The 22,440-nt window shown below is 45.9% G+C and overlaps 1 protein-coding gene across 23 annotated transcripts in view; it reads right to left on the minus strand.

Moving 5' to 3' along the window:
- The window catches only part of KALRN (kalirin RhoGEF kinase), a 654,958-nt gene that overhangs the window by 37,486 nt on the left and 595,032 nt on the right, over positions 1–22,440 (minus strand). For all 23 annotated transcript variants that reach the window (XM_067034412.1, XM_067034411.1, XM_067034409.1 and 20 more), the window contains 11 exons: positions 19,299–19,429; positions 14,789–14,855; positions 12,832–12,935; positions 12,581–12,650; positions 12,174–12,260; positions 11,237–11,329; positions 10,453–10,503; positions 9,506–9,583; positions 5,989–6,174; positions 5,457–5,628; positions 1,512–1,750 (listed from right to left, as the gene is read on the minus strand). In XM_067034412.1, coding sequence (XP_066890513.1) covers positions 1,512–1,750; positions 5,457–5,628; positions 5,989–6,174; positions 9,506–9,583; positions 10,453–10,503; positions 11,237–11,329; positions 12,174–12,260; positions 12,581–12,650; positions 12,832–12,935; positions 14,789–14,855; positions 19,299–19,429 — 1,278 coding nt within the window. The remainder of the gene's footprint in view (positions 1–1,511; positions 1,751–5,456; positions 5,629–5,988; positions 6,175–9,505; positions 9,584–10,452; positions 10,504–11,236; positions 11,330–12,173; positions 12,261–12,580; positions 12,651–12,831; positions 12,936–14,788; positions 14,856–19,298; positions 19,430–22,440) is intronic.

The raw sequence follows: 22,440 nt of genomic DNA on the forward strand, positions 1-22,440 counted from the left end.
GGCCATGACCTACCCTGACCCAACTCCTGTGGGAAGAGAACTCCAGTCCCCCTGTATTCATTAATATGAAGCGTCCTGCCTCCATGACCTTTGCATATGACTCTGCACCAGGGAAGCTGCTTCTAGACAGACCTGTAACTTCCACAGATGCCTGGCTGCCTCATAGAGCATGGTGAGAGACAGAAATTTTTCAATAAGTTAATGTGACTTCAACTTATTCACAAGGACAGGGGACTTATAAGATGAAAAAATAATTTCCAGCTGATGTGATAAAATAGGTCAGTATAGTTACTCTTACACAGAACTGAACTTAGACGTTAATAGTTAATTTTTTAAAAAAAATTTAGGAATCCCCTGGCAGTCCAGTGGTTAGGACTTGGCGGTTTCACTGCCATGGCCTGGGTTCAATCCCTGGTCAGGGATCTAAGATTCTGCAAATTGTGCAGTATGTCCAAAAATAAAAATAAAAAATAAAAAAAAATAAAAATCAACATCATCCAATAATTTGGGTAAGAAAAATAAAACTATAAGGTGGGAACATGTAGGTAAAAAATGCAGATGTTCCCATTCACAGACCCATTGAGTTCTAGAGGAAACAGGCCTGATGAGATTAAGTAAACTGCTGAGGTTCTAGGGCAACTCGCAAAGTTCTGCGTTGCAAAGTTTGGAATAGAAACCAGATCTTGCCTGACTTGGGATCTAGCACCTTTCCCATTCATTGTCATTCCTACTACCTGATGGGGTCAAAACAGCTGTGTAGACTGGATCTGCAGTTACATTGATGACTCACCTCATGGCAATGTTTGAATTGTGGATTATCTCGGATAGTCTAATCCAAGGCTAGCTTCCCCCATTCACACACTGATGGGCAACATCCTCTTGCTGCTTCAGCCAATGGGCTTGAGCTCGCTTCAGCAGCTCACCATTAGAAAGGGCAATCTCTTCAAGATGTCAAACCCTAGAGTTGCGACTTTTAGATGATCCACACCACAGCTCCTCTATTTGCTACAAATCATAATTGCCATTCCAACATTACCATATTTGTATAGTGTTTCTGCAGATGACAACAGCCCTTTAACGCAGAGTATCTAGATGGCGGGGGAGGAGGGTAGTGGAGAGGTAGGGAACTGGTCTAACTCACTCAATTTGCAGGGGAAGAAAGAGAAATCATTGAGATTAGGCTGTATTTAGTGGGCTCTTCCTGCTAAAATGATCAGCATAAAAAGATGCTACTTTAGGGCTTCCCTGGTGGCACAGTGGTTGAGAGTCCACCTGCCGAGGCAGGGGACGTGGGTTCGTGCCCCGGTCTGGGAAGGTCCCACATGCCGTGGAGCGGCTGGGCCCGTGAGCCATGGCCGCTGGGCCTGCGAGTCCGGAGCCTGTGCTCTGCAACGGGAGAGGCCCACGTACCGCACAAAAAAATTTTTTTTAAAAAGATGCTACTTTATAAAGTAAGCCCAGAGGCTGTACCCTCAAAGAGGTGAGGCTGGCAGTAGTGGGCTGTCACTTACCTTGGTGGCCTCAAACTTGTCCCCAGCCTGGTGGTAGTCAAACCCTGAACTGCCGTTGGAGGTAGATATCTTCAGGGGTGGCAGAGGCGGGTTACAGCTGGAGCCCTTTGGGGGCTTCTCGGAGCCCACGGGGATGGAAGAGTAAGGCCTGGGGCTGGCTTGGGGAACCCTAGCAGGCTGGGACCTCATCACAGCTGTGTTCCTTTCTTTCCGCTGATATTCAATGGGTGACTGTAGGGCTGCAGGGGAAAAGCAGACTATTACTCTCAGCTTTGGAAATCCCATAAGCTTTGGAGGCTTATGAGGTACAGGCTTTGTGTGAGGCAGAGTGAGGATACGTGAGGAAGACACTGCCCTGTTTTTAAAGAATGTATAATCTACCGAGAACTATTCTTAGTTTTGTCTAAATGATGAAAATGCAAAAACGAAATGGTGCAAAAGGAGGGAGAGAGGGCTCTGTAGTATGTGTGTGTGGGCGGACACAGGGATGGGTAGGGTGGTGGTAAAGAGCTTCAGAAACTGCCAGCCATCAGGCCCTGACATGCAGGCTCTGCAGGATGGAAGCAAATGGGAAGTGTGTCTGGGCAACAGGATGGAGTCAGATTCCCTGGAGCACAGAGCCATATGGGTCTCTGTGGAGGAAGAGGAGATGAGACAGGTAAGGGAAGTTGGAGGTGCCATGATGTGAAAGATCTGGAAAGCAGGTGAATGAGTCTGGATTTAATTCTGAAGTTCATGAAAAGTGACTGAATTAGGTAAACGTTCATGTTTTCAGTGCAGGTGCTAGCACCAGAGTACATCTGAAGAATGTTAACCCTGCAGCGGGTGCGGGGAGGGATTGGCCGGGCTGATTAGGAGCCATGAGATAGTGAAGGGGAAGAGGCCGGACCTGAGCAGAGCCATGGGAATGCGGAAGGGGTGCGGTGCCGGCAAGTGCTCCAGAGGGAGCTGAGGTTGACACAGCCTAGATGGGAAAAGATGGCAAGAAGCCAGGGTAACTTGGGTTTGGAGGCTGGGAGAAGTGGTGGTCAGTGGAACTCTGGAGAAAGCTGCTTTGAAAGGAAAGGGGTGAGCTTTGTTTTCCTGAGTTTAAGATGATGAAGTTCCAAGGTCTTAGTACCAAACGTAAAATAGATAGCTAGTGGGAAGCAGCGGCATGACACAGGGAGATCAGCTGGGTGCTTTGTGACCACCTAGAGGGCTGGGATAGGGAGGGTGGGAGAGAGGGTGACGCAAGAGGGAAGAGATATGGGAACATATGTATATGTATAACTGATTCACTTTGTTGTAAAGCAGAAACTAACACACCATTGTAAAGCAATTATACTCCAATAAAAATGTTAAAAAAAAAAAAAAGAGGTACAGCCAGGCAAAGGCCATACAGGTCAAATTCTGTAACAGTGACTTCAAGGCTGGCCCGATAATGCTGTTTCTGTCAGTGTTCACTGTAACAAATATTTAATTGGGTTAACAGCTGGGGCCCAGAGAACTTTCCATTATAAGGATATTTCCATAGTAATAGGTATATACTTTAATAGGACTCAACATATAGTCCACACTTCCTTTCTATTTGAGGTCTCAGGAGGGAAAGGTTGGCTCTGAGGTGCCTGCACGTGTGTCTACAAGCAAAAGCCTGGCCCCAGTCCATCGTCACATCCTTGTCTTTTGAGTGTGTCAAAGTGCTGAATAGGCTGCTGCCAGACCTCAGCCTTTCTCCCTGGAGAGCATTAAATATTTAGGTATTGAGAATCTAGTTCATTAATAGCTCCATAAAGCAGTATAATTAGGCAAAAGGTCTCTTGGAACCATGTACAAGTCTGGATAACTGACTATGCTCAAAGAAGTACTGCTCCAAGTTTGAAGCAGACAGCAGACAGTTGTGAAGCAGGCCGGAGCAAACTGATTTGATGAATCATTACCCATCTCATGGAAGTGGGGTATTGATTATAAGCAATAACTGTGCTAAAGTGTTTGAAAATATTATGTCTTCTTAAATAAGCTGCATAGAAAGTCTGCGCTCTTCAAGGGCCTCAATCTGCATAACTTAGGTCTTAGGATCAGGAAAGCTACGCATCTTCGGATAGGGTTTGCATCTGGCTGATGGATACAGTGTCTTACACCTGGTCCTGTTTTTTTGCTTTGTTTGCTGGGGAACTCATAGACAAATGTGTGCCCTACCACTAGCAACTATACTGCAGTTTTGGGGTTAGAGCCTAATTTTAAGTTATACAAGTTATGCAGTTCTAGGTTCCAGTTCCTGTTTTAGCACCTACTGTTTTTGTGACTTTGGACCAGTTTCTTAACCTCCCTGAGCCTCGTTTTCCTCACCTGAAAAATACAGGATGATATTACTTAGCTTTCCACACTGATGTGAGGATTAAGTGTGGTAACACATGTGAAGTGCTTTGCATCGTGCCTCGCACAGAGAAAGGACTCAATATATAGGAGCCATTATTGTTACTCAATTATTTCTGGTTTCAACTTATTGTCCTACCTTATTTTTCTTTTGTCCTGAATTGAGGAACTTAAAAACCTCATTCCAGCTTAGAATCTATCAGAAATTCCTAATAGAATGCAATTTCATGAATGTATTTTATACATGCACATGTCTTTGCTTAAAATTATTTTATCCATAGAAGCATTAATTCAATGTTGTATACTTAAAAACTGTGAACTATATACAGCTTTCATTACTATCCCTCAGGACTGGGCTGGTGTTTAATTTTAGACTCTTTAGAATGAGAAAGAACCCTAGAGATCACTCAGTTTAGGTTTTTTCACCAAACTGTTCTACAGTTGGGGGACCAGGGGCATGGCCCCCAAATACTCTCCGTAAGTGTGTAATTGTTTTGAAGTCTCGTGTTCTATCTTAAAAAGGCAAGGCATTCTGCTCCATAATCTCTTTTTATTTGTTTTAAAATAAATACAACTGTGTTAAATCCCTTACCATGGTGTACAATTGATACCTGGTAATCTCACAAGGCTCTCTAGTGTTATCTAGAGATAACTTGGGGTTTGGCAGACCAACTCAAATTCCCCTTTGCTTCCAACAGAGGCGATTGCTAACTCTAAATTTCAGTAATACCTTGAAACTTCCCAGAACAAACTGTCAATTACACAGAGAATGATGCTCTCTATGGGAGGTGTGCCATGTTTTCCTGCTTCCAGTGCTGCAGAATAGGTCTTTCACAAAAAAAGCCAACTGAGGCCCAGAGAAACATCATGACTTGCCCAAGGTCCATCCCCACAGCACTGAGTTCGATGATAACACCCAGCAAGTGCTCTATTTGCATCATTTGAAAGAGACCAGATTCTAGACTAGAAAAGGTGACACACCCAAGGGTGGACATGTATGTGTAAACATGGGAGCACAAATGGCCATACAGTACTCCTTCAGGTCCATAGAGAGCTTCAATCTCTGTGTAATTGATAGTTTGTTCTGGGAAGTTTCAAGGTATTACTGAAATTTAGAGTTAGCAATCGCCTCTGTTGGGAGCAAAGGGGGGATTTGAGCTGATCTGCCAAACTGCCAGTTATCTCTAGATAGCACTGGAGAACCTCTGAGATTACCAGCCATTAGCTACTAAATGGAAAAATACACGTCATTGATAGCTGGTCCCCGAGACAAAGAGGATGCGCCCATTTCAGACTTTTGCCCCAATTATTACCAGCTGGTAATGGTGGCACAAGGCACATCCTCTATGTCAAGGCTGCAAGAGATTATTTCTTCTTTTGGAAAGATGGCCTTCTTTATCATGCCCCATTTGCCCACTTTGTACTCGGGTTCAGAAAAATTCTACACAAAGTGTTTCTGAAAACTACAAAGTTGGAATGCATATAAATGTGATTGGGGCTCGTAACTGACCATGAGCCCAGACCCAAGGAGGCTCAGAGGTGTGGGGTCCCCTGAAAATGGCCCGGCAAGAAGCCAGACCCAGTACTCACCATTTAAGAAGTCTCGCTGTGTTTCTAAGACTTGATTGATGTCCTGCACCCAGGCCTGCTGGATATCAGCGTTGGCGGCTTGCAGGATGACCCTCTCCGAAGTCTCCCTGTTCATGAGTGCAAACTTGCAGGGGTCACTGTCCACATTCTCCTCCAGGACCAAGTAATTCATCTGGAAGAAACCAAGGTGACCCTTTCCATACTAAGCAGTTTAAAAAAATCAACAACATATTACAGTTCCTCAAAGTTTTTATTTCGGGAAATGTTTCCAAAAATGTGCCCTGAATCTAATAGCTTAAATACTTTGGTTTCCGTCTTTGAGTGAATGACATGATCTTGGAGAACCTGCAGGATCATGTTAAGAGACTGGCACCGAGCCGGTCACTTTTTCTCACAGATAATCAACCTTCAATCCCAAAGGTTACTAGGCTGAAAGATCTTCCATGTTCTGGATCCTCACTCATGCCAGTGTCTCTGTCTTAGGGAAGTGGCTCCCCCAGTGTGACTCTTCCTTGCCCCTTCTCATCCTCACCTTGATGCTCCTTTTGAACATGTAGCCTGGGGTGAGGGATCCCTTCCTGAGCAGTTCACTGAAGATGACAATTTGCTCAAAGAGGAACACACGCCTCTCCTTGGTCCGCGACTGCATGCCGGCATCCAGCTCAATCACGTAGAATGTATCCTGCTGCAGCAGCTTGCCCTGAGCAGTCAGGGTGCCCTGACGGAAAGAAGGACTGGGGTGAAGTAAGTGAAAGACAGGGAGATGACCACAACCCTCTAGATCACAGAACCTCCCTCTGTGGGGACATAGACAGCAGACCTGACAGCAAAAGCCTCAGGCTCTAGCAAGAGACTGATTCAGGGCCCACCCAGACATCTAGGGCAGACTGTGGCCACCTTCCCGTTCACATAGGGCCCTGGAGGGAAGGGAAAGAAGGCTACGGAACCACTAAGCAGTAGCTCCAGGAAAACACCAGAAGGAACGTAAAATTATTAGCTAAAAAGATGTTTGGGAATTATGCTGGCCCTTCTTGTTTTTTATTAAAAGGAGAACAGAAAGTAGATGATGCTGGAGCTGGAAGTGGCCTTTCTGTCCTCGGAGTTCTGAGAGGTGTGCCTGCCTGGCCCTTGCAGCCAGGACCTGGGGTGCTAGCCATGAACCTAGAACCCCAACCTGAAGCCAAGGGAAGTGATGGAGGCCGGACCAGAAAAAAAAATCAGATGAGTCAGGCTCCTCTCTTCTATTATTTCAGGATGGGGAAATTCTGAGGTCTTAAGTCTCCTGCTACAGATCAGCAGGTACAGTTGAGATACTATTGACAGGTGTCTGTATTTCAATGCCTCCAGCTGCCAGATCATTTGACACTCAGGATAGGAGGTGGAGCCTATCTGGTTTGCCAGTTCTAACCAGATTTTCAGAAACATCGTCACATCTTCAAAGGGAATATGGCCTAACCCAGCAAGTCTTCACGGATGCTATTGCTTTTTCTACTGTTCTGCAACAAGAAGACACTGGCATCTGAGATAGTGGCCAGAGGGCCTCCTCTGAACTGTACTCTCAGGTGACAACTTTTGCCCTTTAGTGCAAATGTGGGCTATTCTCTGTATGTGATGCATTGTTCCAAACATTACCCAACACACAGGCCATTTTCCTTTCATGTTCCTGAGAAAAGCCTGCCCTCTGCTTGGATTGTGGTTCCTTACTGTCAAGGTCAGCAGCCAAACAGGCTTATCTCTACCCTGGTCCAAAGTTAATATTAAGCCAGTGACTAGCTCTAAAAGCTCTATTAATATTACATAAGAGCCTGACCCATGAGTTACAGCCCCGTCAATGCCAAAGGAAAAGCTAGAGGATTTAAAAGGGAGAGAATCTAAGGGAAGGGGATAACTTCTCCCTGACCCAAAGCCACGGACTTCAGAAGGAATGGAAGTACGTTCATGGTCCTTCCCAATTAGCTGAAGGAATGCAAAGCATATTCTCTAGGGCTTGATGAAAAAAGGAGATGGTCGTGCTCGATTGAAAAGAGAAAATAATTCCACCCTCCTGTGTGTGGCCTTCTGTGGACACACGAACATGCACAACACAGTTCCTGTGAAGTCTGACTTGGGTCAGAAGGTACATCAGATACTGTTCCTCCTGTCAGTGGTCAGTTCCTCCAGAGACCAAGAGAAAGTCAAGTCAGACTCCTGCTCAGAAAAACACAGGGACATCAGGGATGAAGAGCAAAAGGAATTACTTTGTTCAGAATAGGCTCAGATCTGACACAATTCCAAGGGAACAGGTAAAACGTCATCTAGCATGACTAAAGAAACACTGTGTGAGAACTCCGGGTGAATTACTGCTGCATGACCCTGCTTCTCGAACGCCTCATGTCTACTGTGGAGAACAAGAACCTGTGAAAAAATGAACAGCAGAAAGGACCCTCCACATAGTTCCTGGTCACAACAAATCAATGGAAATCAGACAGGGACACCAGGATGGGCGGCAAGGGCAAAAAGGACAGAATAATTTGGCTCAAGACCATCATGAATCCAACTCATTAACCCCAAACCTGAATATAGCATTTCCTAACTTTACTTGTATATCAGTCTGCCTTATGTCTATTTTATTCTAGTTTAGCCAGAGGAAAAAAATGAATAATGAAATCTTGCAGGATTACTGGGAAACAGGATTAGAAGATCCACATCTTTCTCTAAGGAGCTCAACAACAACTAAGCACCAGTCAATAACCACATCAGTTCCAGTTTTATCGTATTAATATTTAAAACAGATTATGTTCAGTTAGAAGTTTGGATATAAATTAATAACAGCCACTTATTAAGTTTAAACCAGGAAAGTCAATTTGCTCTTCTAAGGTTCACTGTTATGGGTTGAATTTAATCCCCTCTCCAATTTGGATGTTGAAGTCTTAACCCCCAGCACCTCAGGATGCGACCTTATCAAAAGACAGAGCCTTTACAAAGGGAATCGAGTTAAAGAGAGGTCATTACGGTGAGCCTTAATCAAACATGATCGGTGTCTTTATAAAAAGGGGAAATTTGGACACAGAGATACGTACAGAAGGAAGGCTTTGTGAAGATACAGGAAGAATGCCATGTGAACATGAAGACGGCCATCTACAAGCCAAGGAGGGAGGCCTGGACAGACCCTTCCCTCACAGCACTCAGAAGGAACCACCCTTGCCTACACTTGGATCTCGGACTTCTAACTTCTGGAAATGTGAGATGATAACATTTCTGTTGTTGAAGCCATCCAGTCTGTGGTACTTTGTTATGGCAGCCCTAGCACACTAGCATATTCGTTGAAATCCAAACCCTGGGTACATCTAGCTGTTTCTCCCAAGACTTGATTCTTCTTGTCAAAGAATAGAAATGTGCACTGTGATGTTTTAGAGCTTTAAACATTCATTTAGCTAAAAAGCCAGCCACTTTGTAGACCTGTTTACTAGAACCACCCCCTCCAGGACCACGTGTTCCATTTTCCCTCTGGTTCTACTCTACGTAGTCCTGCTGTCCCTCACATTCCCGGCACTTCTCAAGCAAGCAAGAAAAGGGAAGAGGTCACTGGCAGGTCCATAGCTATAAAGAATTTGGGGTCTTTCCAACCCCCTGGCAATCCTGACTGCAGCTTGGTTGACTTCCTCTGACTACCCTGTCACTGGAGGTCCTAAATAGGTGCACCTTCCAGGCCTGTGATCCGAGGGGCCCGGGCACAGGGGCAAACGCGGTGAGTGAGAGAGGCAGAGAACACGTGCACAGGACTTCAAAGGGAAGCCTGCGCTCCTGCTGCCCTGAAGGAAGAGGGCTAAGAAGACTTTTTTTTTTTTTTTTTTGCGGTACGCGGGCCTCTCACTGTTGTGGCCTCTCCTGTCGCGGAGCACAGGCTCCGGACGCGCAGGCTCAGCGGCCGTGGCTCATGGGCCCAGCCGCTCCTCGGCATGTGGGATCTTCCCGGACCGGGGCACGAACTCGCGTCCGCTGCATCGGCAGGCGGACTCTCAACCACTGCGCCACCAGGGAAGCCCTAAGAAGCCTTCTTAAGAGCTCACCTCAAAGCCCTGCAGGCGCCCCAGATTCATCATGTCGTTGCAGCGTTTTGGAACAAGGCACATTAACTCCACTGCTTTCTGTGGGAAAGAACAACAGCAGTCAGGACGGGGAGTAGCACTCAGGTAGGGGGCTCGGCAGTTCCATGCTGGAAGCCAGGGGCCTCCTGGGGGCTCCTTGATCCTAGGAAAGGACACTGGTCCCTACTGTCCACTTCAGAGGAGGGAGGGCTTTCCTGTTCTAAGTTGGGGGGTGTTGGTCATCCGTGCAGGGGCTCCACGTGAATCAGTGACCACATGTGGGGAGGATGCTACCAGCCCATCCTTTTCCTAACCTTCCCACTTCTGTTTATCCATTTGCTTTCCTTCTTGCTTTTCTTTTTTCTCTTTGTTGCTCCCTGGCTGCCGAAGCAACAGCTTAGCCTCACTTGTGAAATACTAGAGGTTTTAACCTGAAATAACCTGCCAGAATGGTCTGTAACCTCTCTGGCTTAAAATAATCCCCATGGTGACATTGTCTCTAAGGACTTCACTTAGGGAGTAATCCTCGGGGATGGGGGAGGGAGTGAAAATGGAATAATTTATATGTCAGCCTCAAATAGCACCTGGATTCATGGATAAAGCTGCACAATGAAACACCCAATCTCTGCAGGATGTTAGAGCGTTCAAATACCACCCTTTCGCACCACATGTCACTGGGAGCCACAAGGAGAACATGAGCGGGGCTAAGCTCTGGTCTGGCCCAGGACCGGATTCTCAAAAAAACGTTCAGTGTGCTCCTTAATACTTGCCACTCCACGTCCTGCTGGGCAGCTGTTTGCAAGGGGCTCTTGCTGTCTGAGAGGAGCCAGCCTGGACTCTCCATCCTCCAGAGCCAATCTTTCCCCTTTAGGGGCAGACATCCAATACTGTCTCGTAAGAGCCACCAGCATTACAAGCAGAAAACTCACCTCGATATCAGAACACTCCAAACCAGCCTTCTCGCTGTATCTCAGGAAGTCCTAGCAAGTGGGGGAAACAGGGAGAGTGAAACCAGTTAGGAAAATAGAGCCCTATAAAAAACGTAGCATCGTAAAAACCAAGATGACACCCAGGAGACTTTCCTTCCCCACAGAGATGGCAATGCTTTGTAGTAGCTGAGATATGAAGCTGTGAGTCATGGTGGATGTAATCACACAGAGAAAACCCCAGGAATATTCAAAGATTCAAAGCTATGGGAAAAGGGTGGGAGGGGTGAAGGGGAGAGAAAGTGTGTGAATAGAGACAAAAGGGGAATGATGAGAAGGAAAGGGACAAAGGACTGTCAAATCTCTCATTTGCTTCCTATTTCTGTAAGACAGGTCAAACTAAATGATTTTAAAAAGTAAAAAAATGATCACATTTTAGGTTTTACTCATCTAAGGTTCCTAGGGCTTTGCCTTTCCTTTCCTTTCTCTGTGTATTCTACTCTGATTTTATGCTCTTATTATTTTTTAGTTTTTAAAGGTACAAAGTCAGTCAATGATGGCAACAAAGTTAGAAAGTGATTTGGAAAAAAGAAAATCAAATAACCACGAACCTTAAGGAAGGAACAACACACATGCGATTTATTCAGGGCAAAGCTGACACAAATAACCAGCCGGTAAGAGGTCAAAACACACACATGTCCCCAACTAGTTCACAGGGAAAGTGTGGTGGAGACAGAACCTCGAGCTGACCTGCTCTGGCCCTGAGCCGGGCTCACAGCCCTCTTACCTTGAGAAGCAGCTGATATTTTGTTATTCTCTGAATGGGCTTGATAAGGAAGTCGCTAAGTGTCAGCCTTTGATTTATCTCCTGTTTCACCTCCTGGAACACAAGGGAGGTACATTAGGGGAAAAGGAACCAAAGGGTTGGGGTGCTCTGGATAGGCGTTCAAAGGCAAGGACGGCAGGTCTTCGTGTTTGCCAATAAAGGTTTAGAATCTTCAAACCATGCAATGGGTAGAACTGCCTACACAATAGCTCATTTTGTTATTAACGACAAAGCACACCTCACCATCACCTTCTTACCCATCAAGCTCTGTCACACTCTGTGTCCTTACCCCAGTTCCAGGGACAAGCTGGCATGGGTGTTCTGTTCTCTCTCCCACTCCACGGACAAGTCAGAAATGAAGGGCTTCCCCTGGAACACCACCAGCCTACGGGCTGGGCCCTCTGCAAACACCCAGGCCAGGGCTCGTTCCAGGTGATGGTGTTGCCTCTCCTCCAGCAAAATAAACACCTCCACGTTGGGGCAGAACAAACACTTTGAGGTGCTTGCCGGGCCTCGGGGAATGGGAGCAGAGGCTACGTACAAGGTGCTGTGAGCACCTCCGGGAGGAGGGTCCTCAGCAAGTGGCCTCCAGGGCCCGGTGAGGAAGAGCTTGGGTGCAGTGGGCTCCGGGGTCACGGAAGGAGGACCGGAGCTTCTGCAGCGGGCTCTGCGTTACAGAGTCGTTCTGACGGTGGGGGCTCTAAAAGCAGAGAGGAGCTCACGAGAACTTAGCCAAGAAGCTAACGGCTCTGTCGAGGCAGCCCTCCCTGTCCTGAGGGATGGACAGTGCTGTGAGGGGGCCACGCGCGGATGGATGACGGCTGGTGTTTGTGAATGGGGCGGTCCCGGCCTGAGCGCCTTGCCCACACCGTGGTTCAGCCAAGCCCGAGCAGCTTACTTCAAAGTAGGCGTCGTACTCAGCGACGATGTACTCGGAGCGCGGCTTATTCTGGCAGTACCACACGTAGATGTGCAGCTTCCGCTCCTGCAAAGGCACAGGGAAAGGCGCTCAGGCAGCTGTGCCTTGCGCATCTCAGAGTGCTGAGCTGGTCGATGGGCGGAGAGACAAAGGACAAAGATGTGGCCCATGCTCTGGGGACGCACCAAGGAGGCTAAATATCAAGGACAGAAGAGTAAAACACAGTGGGCAGGAGCCTGTCTTCCAAACTGCCAGGAAAGAGAGAAAAAAACCCCAACAGCTCAGAGAGGGATGAGAAGGGAGAGCAGAGGAGGGAAGGGACAGTAAAATGCATGCAAATGAGCCTGGAGGGAGGGGGAGCGGAGGGGCCGCAGGGCAACACTCACATATTTAATAAAGAGCTGTGCCAGTCTGTCTTGCTCCTGGACACATTTTTCCAGTTCACCCAGGAAAATACTATAAAAGGATGGAGAGAAGAGAAGGAAGGCACATTCTTCAGAACTGTATCATTTCTCAATGGTGAGATGGATGACACAAGACTCTCCCCAAACCCCACCCCTAAGGTCAGACACAGGGGGAGGACAGGAGAGTCCTGGGTTCCAAGACCCCCTGATCCTCAGGGCAACGTAGCACTTACTCCTTATGCCAATCATAAATCTGGTGAATATTTCCAAACACGATTTTATCCTTTCCTCGCATGTCCTCAGGGACACCCTTTTCTTCTATTCGCTTCATGAAGCCCTGCGGGGCGGAGGCAATGGTGAGTAAAGCATTTTCACGAGGAGGCTTTCTGGGCCGAGCCCCACCCTGCAGCCCCGTGGAAGCTCCCCCTGTGTGTGAGGAGGAGGGCAAGGGCTTCTGTGGTTTCTCCGCACTCAACCAGGACTTCACCCTTGTGCAGAGGGACAGACAAAACTTCTGTGAAGTTCTGGGTCCCTTTCTTTGTCTCCAGCCCCCGTAAGAAAGCAGGACAAAGAAGAAATAGTTGCCTGTTCTTCTCCCGTCTCCCAATCCAATTAATTATGTCTTTAAAGGCTTAAAACTAGATGTGTTTGACCTAGAAATAAGTCTTAATATGTGAATACTTTAGATTCTGTAAAGTGCTATCATATATAATCTTATCTCAGTTTTAAAATCAGGTTCTGAGGTTGTTACCAGCATTTATCCCCATCGAAAGATGAGAAAGCCAGTGCATGGGGAATTATGTGATTTGTCTAAGTCACACCACTGATGTCTGACTTCCCTGGACCTCCGTCTGCAGATTCCCAAGCCTTCCACTTCCAGGCTGGACTGCTTATGGAGGCTGCTACACCTCTAGCTGCCCCCAACCCACCTTGGAAAAGAGGATAACTTTCCCCAAGTTAGAATTCAAGTCTTCTATGTGCCAGGTTAGTCTGTGTATCCAAGGTTCAGGACAGGTAAATACAAACCCCTAAATCAGCAGACTGCATAGGATGGGGGCTTACAGACCCAATGTAAGGAACCAGCAGGTGATTCAGATATCAGGCATTTACTTTTTAGACTTCACATCCTGTCGTTTATAAGGATTAACAGCAGGGCTCTAAGGAATCTAAATTATCCATTTACTTTCTTAGACTTTTTCCTCCAAGTGTCTAAATCCCCCTAAAGTAAACCCCTATGGAGAGAGCTGTTTTATTTACTATCAAGTTGACTTTTAACTGTGGACCTGCCAATCTTGCCTTATTGGTGGTTTTTTCTTTGTCTTCTTGGTAGCAAACTAGGGAAACATAGAAGCCCCAAGGTTTCCCTAAGAGTGACCTGCTTGACTTGCTCAGTGCCCATGGTGGCTCATAACTGTGAAGAATATATGTCTGTATATATTCTTATATTTATGGTTATATATATATATTTATAACTAGTATATATATTAGTTAGATACCAATGAAAAGCTCTGGAGACAATAACTTGGTCACCTAAAACAACGTGAAATGGATTCAGGTCTAACTAAGAGGCTGCAACATTTGGCGCCCTACCCTCCTCTAAATCTCTTACAATATTTCAAGGGGAAAAGAAAAAACTTACCTAAATATTCTATTTGATCTATTACCATTTTTAGTTTCATCTCTACAAATACCCAGGGAGAGTAAAATACATACTGTCAAGTTAAATCACCATGGGGCCGGGACTTCCCTGGTGGCGCAGTGGTTAAGAATCCTCCTGCCAGTGCAGGGGACATGGGTTCGATCCCTGGTCCAGGAAGATCCCACATGCCGCGGAGCAACTGAGCCCGTGCGCCACAACTACTGAGCCTGTGCTCTGGAGCCCACAAGCCACAACTACTGAGCCCATAAGCCACAAATACTGAAGCCCGCGCACCTAGAGCCCGTGCTCCGCAACAAGAGAAGCCACCGCAATGAGAAGCCCGCGCACCGCAACGAAGAGCAGCCCCCGCTCGCCGCAACTAGAGAAAGCCCGCGCGCAGCAACGAAGACCCAATGCAGCCAAAAAGTAAATTAAAATAAATAAATAAACAAATAAATAAACAAAACAAAACACAACACCACAGGGCCCAGGTAGGGTCCAATATGCCACTGGTTGGGTGACCACAGACCCGCCCTGAGCCATGTACTCACCTCTACCACAATCCCCAGATCCTTGACATAGTCTTTCTCTGTCTGTACCAGTTCATTCAGGACAAACCTGAGCAGGAGATTAAGAACAGTGAGGGTTCCTCTTCACTGTGAAGCAAGAAATCTTCATACTGAAGTTCACAGGCAAGTGACTTTGGCGTCTCTATGACAAGACCACCCAAACCCATGCTGGGTACCCTGGGGGAGGTGTTGGCTGGTGCCCTCTGGATGAGAGGCCCCCGCTGCTGAGGAGCTGAGGGCACCGGAGCTGAGAAGGCTTTCCCAGATGGCAGCAACAGCCAGAAGAACCATGCTCACAACACAGCATCTGTCTTCCTATTCCTTGTGCTTCCTCCTCCCTCACCTATAGCTGAATAGTTGTGCAGACACAAGGCAGAAGTAATAACAGTCACTTGGGCAAAACTGAGTTATGGAAGCTTCGAAGCCAAGGGATCAGCGTGAGGCTTCTCCTCCTTCGCATCAGCTCTGTCCTTTGCTTAAGGAGAAGAGAAAGACATTTGTCTGATAAGCAACCTTTGGGCCTCAGAGACACTGTCATCAAGTGAAGTGTTTGAGATACAGAAGCTACAGTTATTCCGATAGGCGTCCATGGTAACTGGCCTGCAAAAATCCCCCGTCAAGGCCAGAAAGCTTCCCTAATCACCCCTTTCAGTGCGGCCACGTCCCCATCCCCACCAGATGTGGGATTTAATCACTACGAGGACATTTACTTTCTTGGTTTCTTTCTTGTTAATGATTTCTTCCTTTTAGAACACTTGCTTTTGTGCCAGTTGCTTCATCTGGCTTTTCTCAAGCTCATGAGAAGGTAAGTACAATAAGCCCTAGTTTATGTAGATGGAAATACTGAGGCAGTATCGCCCAAGATGACAATGCGAGAAGCAGAGCTGCGATTTGAACCCAGTTGTACAAGAGTCCAAAGACTCTGCTCTTTCACTGTCGCCTGCTGCCTGGTTAAACTACTCAGACCGGCTCTCTGGAGTCTCTGAGGCGTCAAACCCAAACACTTCTTTCTTCCTGTGCAGACAGCAAAGAGCTGGACATAAAACACGTATGGCTGTGCACAGGGGCAGGGTAGGTATACGCAGCTTAATGGAGTCTGATTTGTATTATCTAAGTTTGAAAGAGCTTAGCCTGGAGCCATACAACTGCATTTTTGACCCGAGTGGCAGAAAAGATCAAGTTCTAGGATGTCAAAGAGGGGCCCCAGCCCAAGGGTAGTAGCCGTTCTGAACCCAGGAAGCAATTCCTCTGAAATTCTTGTCCATACAGCACAGAGAAGCCACCGAATCCCCGGGCCTAGAGCCTCAGGGCGATGGGGAACACAGGCTTCTTTATCAGCATGCCCAGCGCTTCCAACCAGTTCCCTCTCTCTGATACACACAATTATGTGTTTCAGGCCACAGGAAGGAACTGGCAAGGCCAAATAAAAGCATTTAAATGTATCTTTAGCATGGTCCGAGTTACCACTTGGAAGAAAGTGGTAGAAGAAAAACCACAGGAAAGTTAGAATGGGAATTTGGGGCTAGAAGGGCCTTCTGGAGATGAAGTCCAGCTCTCTGCCTCTGGGTGGTATTTCTATGCTAAGCTACCTGCTGACATTGAAGGGTGTCCTGGGCTTTCCAGCCTCTAGGGAAGAGGACTAGACTAGGTGCTGCCAGTGGACCTAGCATCTCCTCCCTTGAAGAGCTGATGAAAAACACTTGGAGAGATAATGACACATTAAAAGACATTCTGAAAAGGTACATAAAAGATTTATGCTACATGCATCTCAAGGCAGTACACAATCAATTACCAAATAAACTGAACTGACAATAAAGAAATTTTTTTCATGTTCAGTTCTTACGAGTAAAGGTTATTTACAAAGTAAATGTTATTCTTTGGTCCAAACTAAACTTCTTCCAGCTACAGGTCAGACCTACTTCTGACGTCTATCCTTCACAATGGTAGGCAATGGCTGGTTTTCCACAGAAAATCTCTTACAGCCTTTGCACTGGCTGTTGCCTGTGTCGAGAATACTTTTCCTCCATGGCTAAAGGCTAGCTCCTTACCTCCTTCTGGTCTTTGCGCAGACCGCTTTGGTCAGAACCATTTAAAGCCACAACATGGCCTCATCCACACTCCCGATCTCCCTTACTATTTTTTCTTTTTTTCCAGCTTCTAACATACTACATGATTTATTTTAAATTTTGTTTATTGTATGATTTCTCCCATTAGAATGTAAACGTGTCATGAGAGCATGGACTTTTCTTTTGTTGTGATTGTTTGTTTTATTCACTGCTGTACGCCAAGCACTTGGTACATAACAGGTGCTCAACAAATATTTGTTGAATAAATGAGTGGCTAAAACTTGAAGACAATTAAGTCCATTCTTGGCTTTTTTCTTCTCCTGGACAAATAACTGTCTGTTTACATCTTCTCTCCATGGAGCTCTCATTAAACCTTTTCAGGGCTTACTGGATTGAGTCTCAATTCTCTATCCCCCCCAGCCTCCAGCTTCACATGGTGTTTACAATTAAACACCTACAAATCCTCTCTTTCATCGTGACCATAAAGTATAGCAGGAAAAGGGCAATATACAGTAAAAGGAATGACTCATTCTAATACCTGGATTTTCGGGACACTGCAGGATGTGGAAATATGTGGAGGAGGGTGAGAGAGTGAGAAGAGGGGGAAGAAATGAGTGACTTGGGTAAAAGAGGCAACAAACCTTTGTCTGTTGGAGCAAAATTAGACAGTATCATGTCTGGAAGCAAGACAATGACTTAAATGACTGTTCATAGGCCCTTTTACAAGAGTAGAGATAAGCTTTGCCAAGGAACACCTGTCACCTTAAAGGTTACCTCCCTAATATAAGCTTTCACCTTCCTGATATAAGTTTTGCTTTGGCTCGACAAGACTGGAACATCAGCTCCAACCCTGCCTCATCTATGTAAAAACTGAAAAGCTAAGGAGAAGCAGCTTTGTACAGTCCTAAGAAACTTCCCTTTGGGGATAGTATTTCTTTACCTCTATTCTATTCTTGGGGTTTCCCTGAGCACCCATAAAGTTAAGGGGGTAAATATGGAACCAGAGCGCTGACATGACACTTGCTCATTTCCATTAGGAGGTGACAGCCCTGCTCTGGGGCCAGGCCCTAGCTATGTTTCCTTGGTAACAGTTATAAATGGTCACTTCGTCTATCTGCAGGCAACAGAAGGACCTGGCCTCCTTTATTTCTGCTAATCTTCATGTCTATGACCAGGCTAAAGGAGTGACGAGTTCGAGGCAGAAGGGCAGGCTAATTAGCAACAGGGCGGGACCTTTTCCGCCTGCCTAACCCATTCTCACACATCACGCTATGTGAAGACTCATCAGCAGCTCTCCGTGCAACACAGAGTGAAACCCTAAACAACAAAACTGAAGTTTTGGAGGGATTGCGGTTTTGCAGTAATGGTGTTGCTATCTTCTTGATCAAATCAAGTAATAGAAGATTGACTTCACATCACGGTAGATAACTCAAACCTCGCAAAACATATGGGTTCTTGTGAAATGGACTGCAATGTGAATTGTATTTACCCCTAACCATTCGTAAAGTAAAGAGGTTCTCTTGGAACTCAGCCCACAGTGAAATAAGTCAGACAGAGAAAGACAAATACTGTATGATATCACTTATATGTGGAATCTAAAAAATAAAAAAAAACTAGTGAATATAACAAAAAGGAAACAGACTCACAGGTATAGAGAACAAACTAGTGGTTATCAGTGGGGAGAGGGAAGGGGGAGGGGCAAGATAGTAGTAGGGGATTAAGAAGTACAAACTATTATGTGTAAAATAAATAAGCAAGGATATATTGTATAGCACAGGGAAATATAGCCAATATTTTATAATAACTATAAATGAAGTATAACGTTTAAAGTTTGTGAATCACTATGTTGTACACCTGTAACTTATGTAATATTGTACAACAACTGTATCTCAATTTTTAAAAATTGGGCTAAAAAAACCCCCAAAACCAAATATTACTCTATAAAAAAAATTTTTTTAAATAAATAAAACCGCTGGAGAAGGGGTGGAGCCAGAACCCAGCCTGGTAGCCCAACAGTTACTTTCCTACATCTGGGGAAACGTTTCCTCAGATGAAACTCCATCAGACTTTCTAACACGGAGTCTTTGATATGGGGCCACAGTAATGGTCCCATAGTTCCCTGACCTTTGTTGTTTTGTTTTTTATCAGCATATTTTAAATTTCTAGCAGATTTGGTTATAACCACACTGTCAGCAATAGCCCTTATCTTACAGAAAATATTTCAGCTGAAAATCCTTGAAGTCAGTGCCAAATAGCTCGTTGTTGATCAAGGTCACACTGTATAGACCGGTCACCTTTAGTTAGCACGAATGGTGCCAATGGAAACACAGTGTGGGGAATCCTTAATTCTCCCCAAACTTCACAGGACCCTGTCCCTTGTCCATTGCACACACGTGCACCAGGCTGGAGTCTAGGGAAGCACTTACATCCTGCCTCTCAGGGCCTTGGCTTTCTGTTCTTCCTCCAGGTTTCTAGGAGGTGTGGGTGGGGTCATGCCCTCATTCAGGCAGCCTGTGGGGTCTTTCAAGCTCCCCCGGTACGAGCCTCCTTCCAGACTCTGAAAAGAGAAGAATGAAGAGCCTTAGAGAAGTGTACATGGGAAAGTGGTCTGGAAGTCCTTGTGTCCCCCCAGCCCAGCCACAGCCAACTTGGTGGATCAGTAACAAAGGCTGTCCTCACTGAACTTCAGTGAAGCACCAGGAGGCCGGAGACTCCCATCTTCCTGCAGCAGGGAGCCCAGTGCCGCCACCTTCTCCGGCAATTAGGATGTACTTGGTGTCAGGGGCCGCCAGTTTCCCAGACATAATGAAAACCGTCAAAGTGACTGATCTCTGGGTAAGAACTCCAGAGGTAAAGCTAATCATCGCAATTCTACACCAAACAAGCAGTGAGAAAAGAAAATCCTCACTCGTAGGACCACCAAATGTGAATTGACAAGGGGAGGGCAGTCATAGGAGAATTAGATCAGTAAAATCATGTTTGTTAAATCAGCTACGATTTTCTTTCAAGAGGCCAATGAGATGTAGACAAGAAGAGGTAAACAGACTTAGCCTTTTCTAAAAACATCTTTGCTAAAGTTATTTACCAAGGGCTTTCTTTCATTTATTAATCCCTTACATCTCTTTTAATTAAGGTGCTGCAGGACGAAGAAACAAGTTAAAGGGGCACTTCCCTGGTGGTGCAGTAGTTAAGAATCCTCCTGCCAATGCAGGGGACACGGGTTTCAGCCCTGGGCCGGGAAGATGCGACATGCTGCAGAGCAACTAAGCCCACGTGCCACAACTACTGAGCCTGCGCTCTAGAGCCTGTGAGCCACAACTAGTGAGCCTGTACACCACGACTACTGAAGCCCGCGCACTCTAGGGCCTGTGCTTCACAACAAGAGAAGCCACCGTAGTGAGAAGCCCACGCACTGCAATGAAGAGTAGCCCTGGCTCGCCACAACTAGAGAAAGCCCGCGTGCAGCAACAAAGACCTAACGTACCCCCAAATAAATAAATAAAATAAATAAATTTTTTAAAAAAGAAGAAAGAAAAGAAACAAATTAAAGGGATTAATATGTTACTCTCGAAAGAGCTAAGGGTAAAGGATTCTAATCCTAGATCTGCCAATCCCTGGATGATTTTAAGTGAGACAGATAAAACTGTTCCATGCTTCAGTTTTTCTCAATTTTCAAGTTGGGTCTCTCCTTTCTACAGATTTTTAAGGAAAAGTCAGAGACAGTAGGTGTTCAACCCCTTGAAAAATTTAAAATGCTCTACAGTGGCGGGTTTCCCCCACTGCCCCCATGGATGGAAGTATTAACAATAAGGATGCTAAAAAATGGGGTCAATCTTAACATTTTTATAAGTGCTGTAGAAGCAAGAGCACGCAGCTTAGCATTTCATTATGCAAACTGGCAGAAACCATGTGGATAAACAGTAAGACTGGAGACCAAGGTCAAGGTGGGCAAATGGAAAACAAATATGGGAGAGTAATCCAAACTATCCACACAAAATGACTGTCTAACTACAGCCACTGTTGTAGGAAAAGGAAAGGCTTTACTTTAGCAGTCTTTGAAAACATCAGCCCTAAGGTTAAAGTCACAAAGATCAAGAAGTGCCCCCAAAGGTAGTAGGAACAAAAGGCTTCAGCATGGTCTTAAACAACTCACACTTGGAGTATCTGTCATAAACTCACTTAGCTGCTGTATTTCAACATAGGCTGAATAGAAGTAGGAAAAGTCCAGGTAAACAAAACAAAAAGTGAATGAGGTGACCAGTGGGCCATTATATGAGAACAGGTGGGGATTATTAGAATTGGAGGCTGAAAAACTTAAAGCTGAGATGACAACCTTCTTTTCCCCCACTCCATCCCCAAATCAACGGCCTGTGCCAAGGGCCAAACATGAATTTGTTACCAACACTAGAACCCAGCACTAAGAGGACAGGGTCTTCAAACTCCAGAGAGAGAATTTCTTTTAACTTGACATGAAGGTATCTCACAGAACAAGTAATCAACCATGTCATCCAGAGAAGCAGCCTAGGCTAAAAATATAGAAAGGTCAAGAAGAGTTTAGCTAAATTTATAGATTCAGAATCTGTAACCAGTTATTAAGGAAATGAGTGTTTGGTGCTGAGGTTTGACAAGCCACCGGACAGACAGGCTTTCCAACGACATGTGACATGTCCCCTGGTGCCACCACCAAAGACAGGCCCCCCAGACAGATGGACCCAGCTGGTGACTGATCCAATTACATGCCTTTTACTTCCCCACCCACTGTCCCCACTGTCCTGTTCTAGTCTTTGTTCTGTAGCTTGTTGGCTAGCAGGGTGCTGGCTGCAAGGCGTGGGAAACAGGCTTACATCTCTGCTACAAGGCCCTTCCGTGGACCATCCATCTTGGTGTGGTCCACTCTCAACTCTTCTACAGAATGAAGGACATCTGAGGAGTCCAAAGTGTCACACAGGGAGATATGTTCCATCTCCTCTTGCCCGACCTGTTATATGAGCAAAGAAGCCCAAGTTATCTCTGGGGAAGGACTCTCTGGGGTGGAGTTGAGGAAGGCAGAGGCAGTGAGAGAGGAAGAAGAGGGAAATATAGGGTTTGGCTAAGCTGTATGTTAGCTGGCTCAAATAATGGCATCGGCTATAAATAGTTGTAATAATTCAAGAGTGATTCCTTCTGAGAACCTGGCTACCTGTGCTAGAGTTGGGATACAAGGTCCCAGCCAAGGACAACTATGGGTGACCTGCAATTGTCTGTGCTGCTCCTTGGGGGACATGGGAAGTGATGGCTGGTTGATGAGTGGTGGGCTGTGCTGCCCAGGGAGGACTTCTGCCCTGTCTGGTGCTCAGGGCCACAGTAGCCTCAGCAGACAAAGGAAAAGGTGTGCAAAGGAGGAAGCAACAAATGTTGCAAATGGGTGCTCCTGTAGCTGGTGCCATGTCAGGGAACAGAAATGCAAATAGGATTCAAAAAAGAAGATTAAGTATGGAGGAAGGCTATTGCCACAATAAAAATGAACATATTTCCTGTCAGCTCGATCTTGGACCACATATCCATAAAATGCCCTTCCTCTGGTCTCCT

The sequence above is a fragment of the Kogia breviceps genome, chromosome 5 (genome assembly GCF_026419965.1).
Source record: "Kogia breviceps isolate mKogBre1 chromosome 5, mKogBre1 haplotype 1, whole genome shotgun sequence".
In the NCBI taxonomy this organism is placed as follows: domain Eukaryota; kingdom Metazoa; phylum Chordata; class Mammalia; order Artiodactyla; family Physeteridae; genus Kogia; species Kogia breviceps.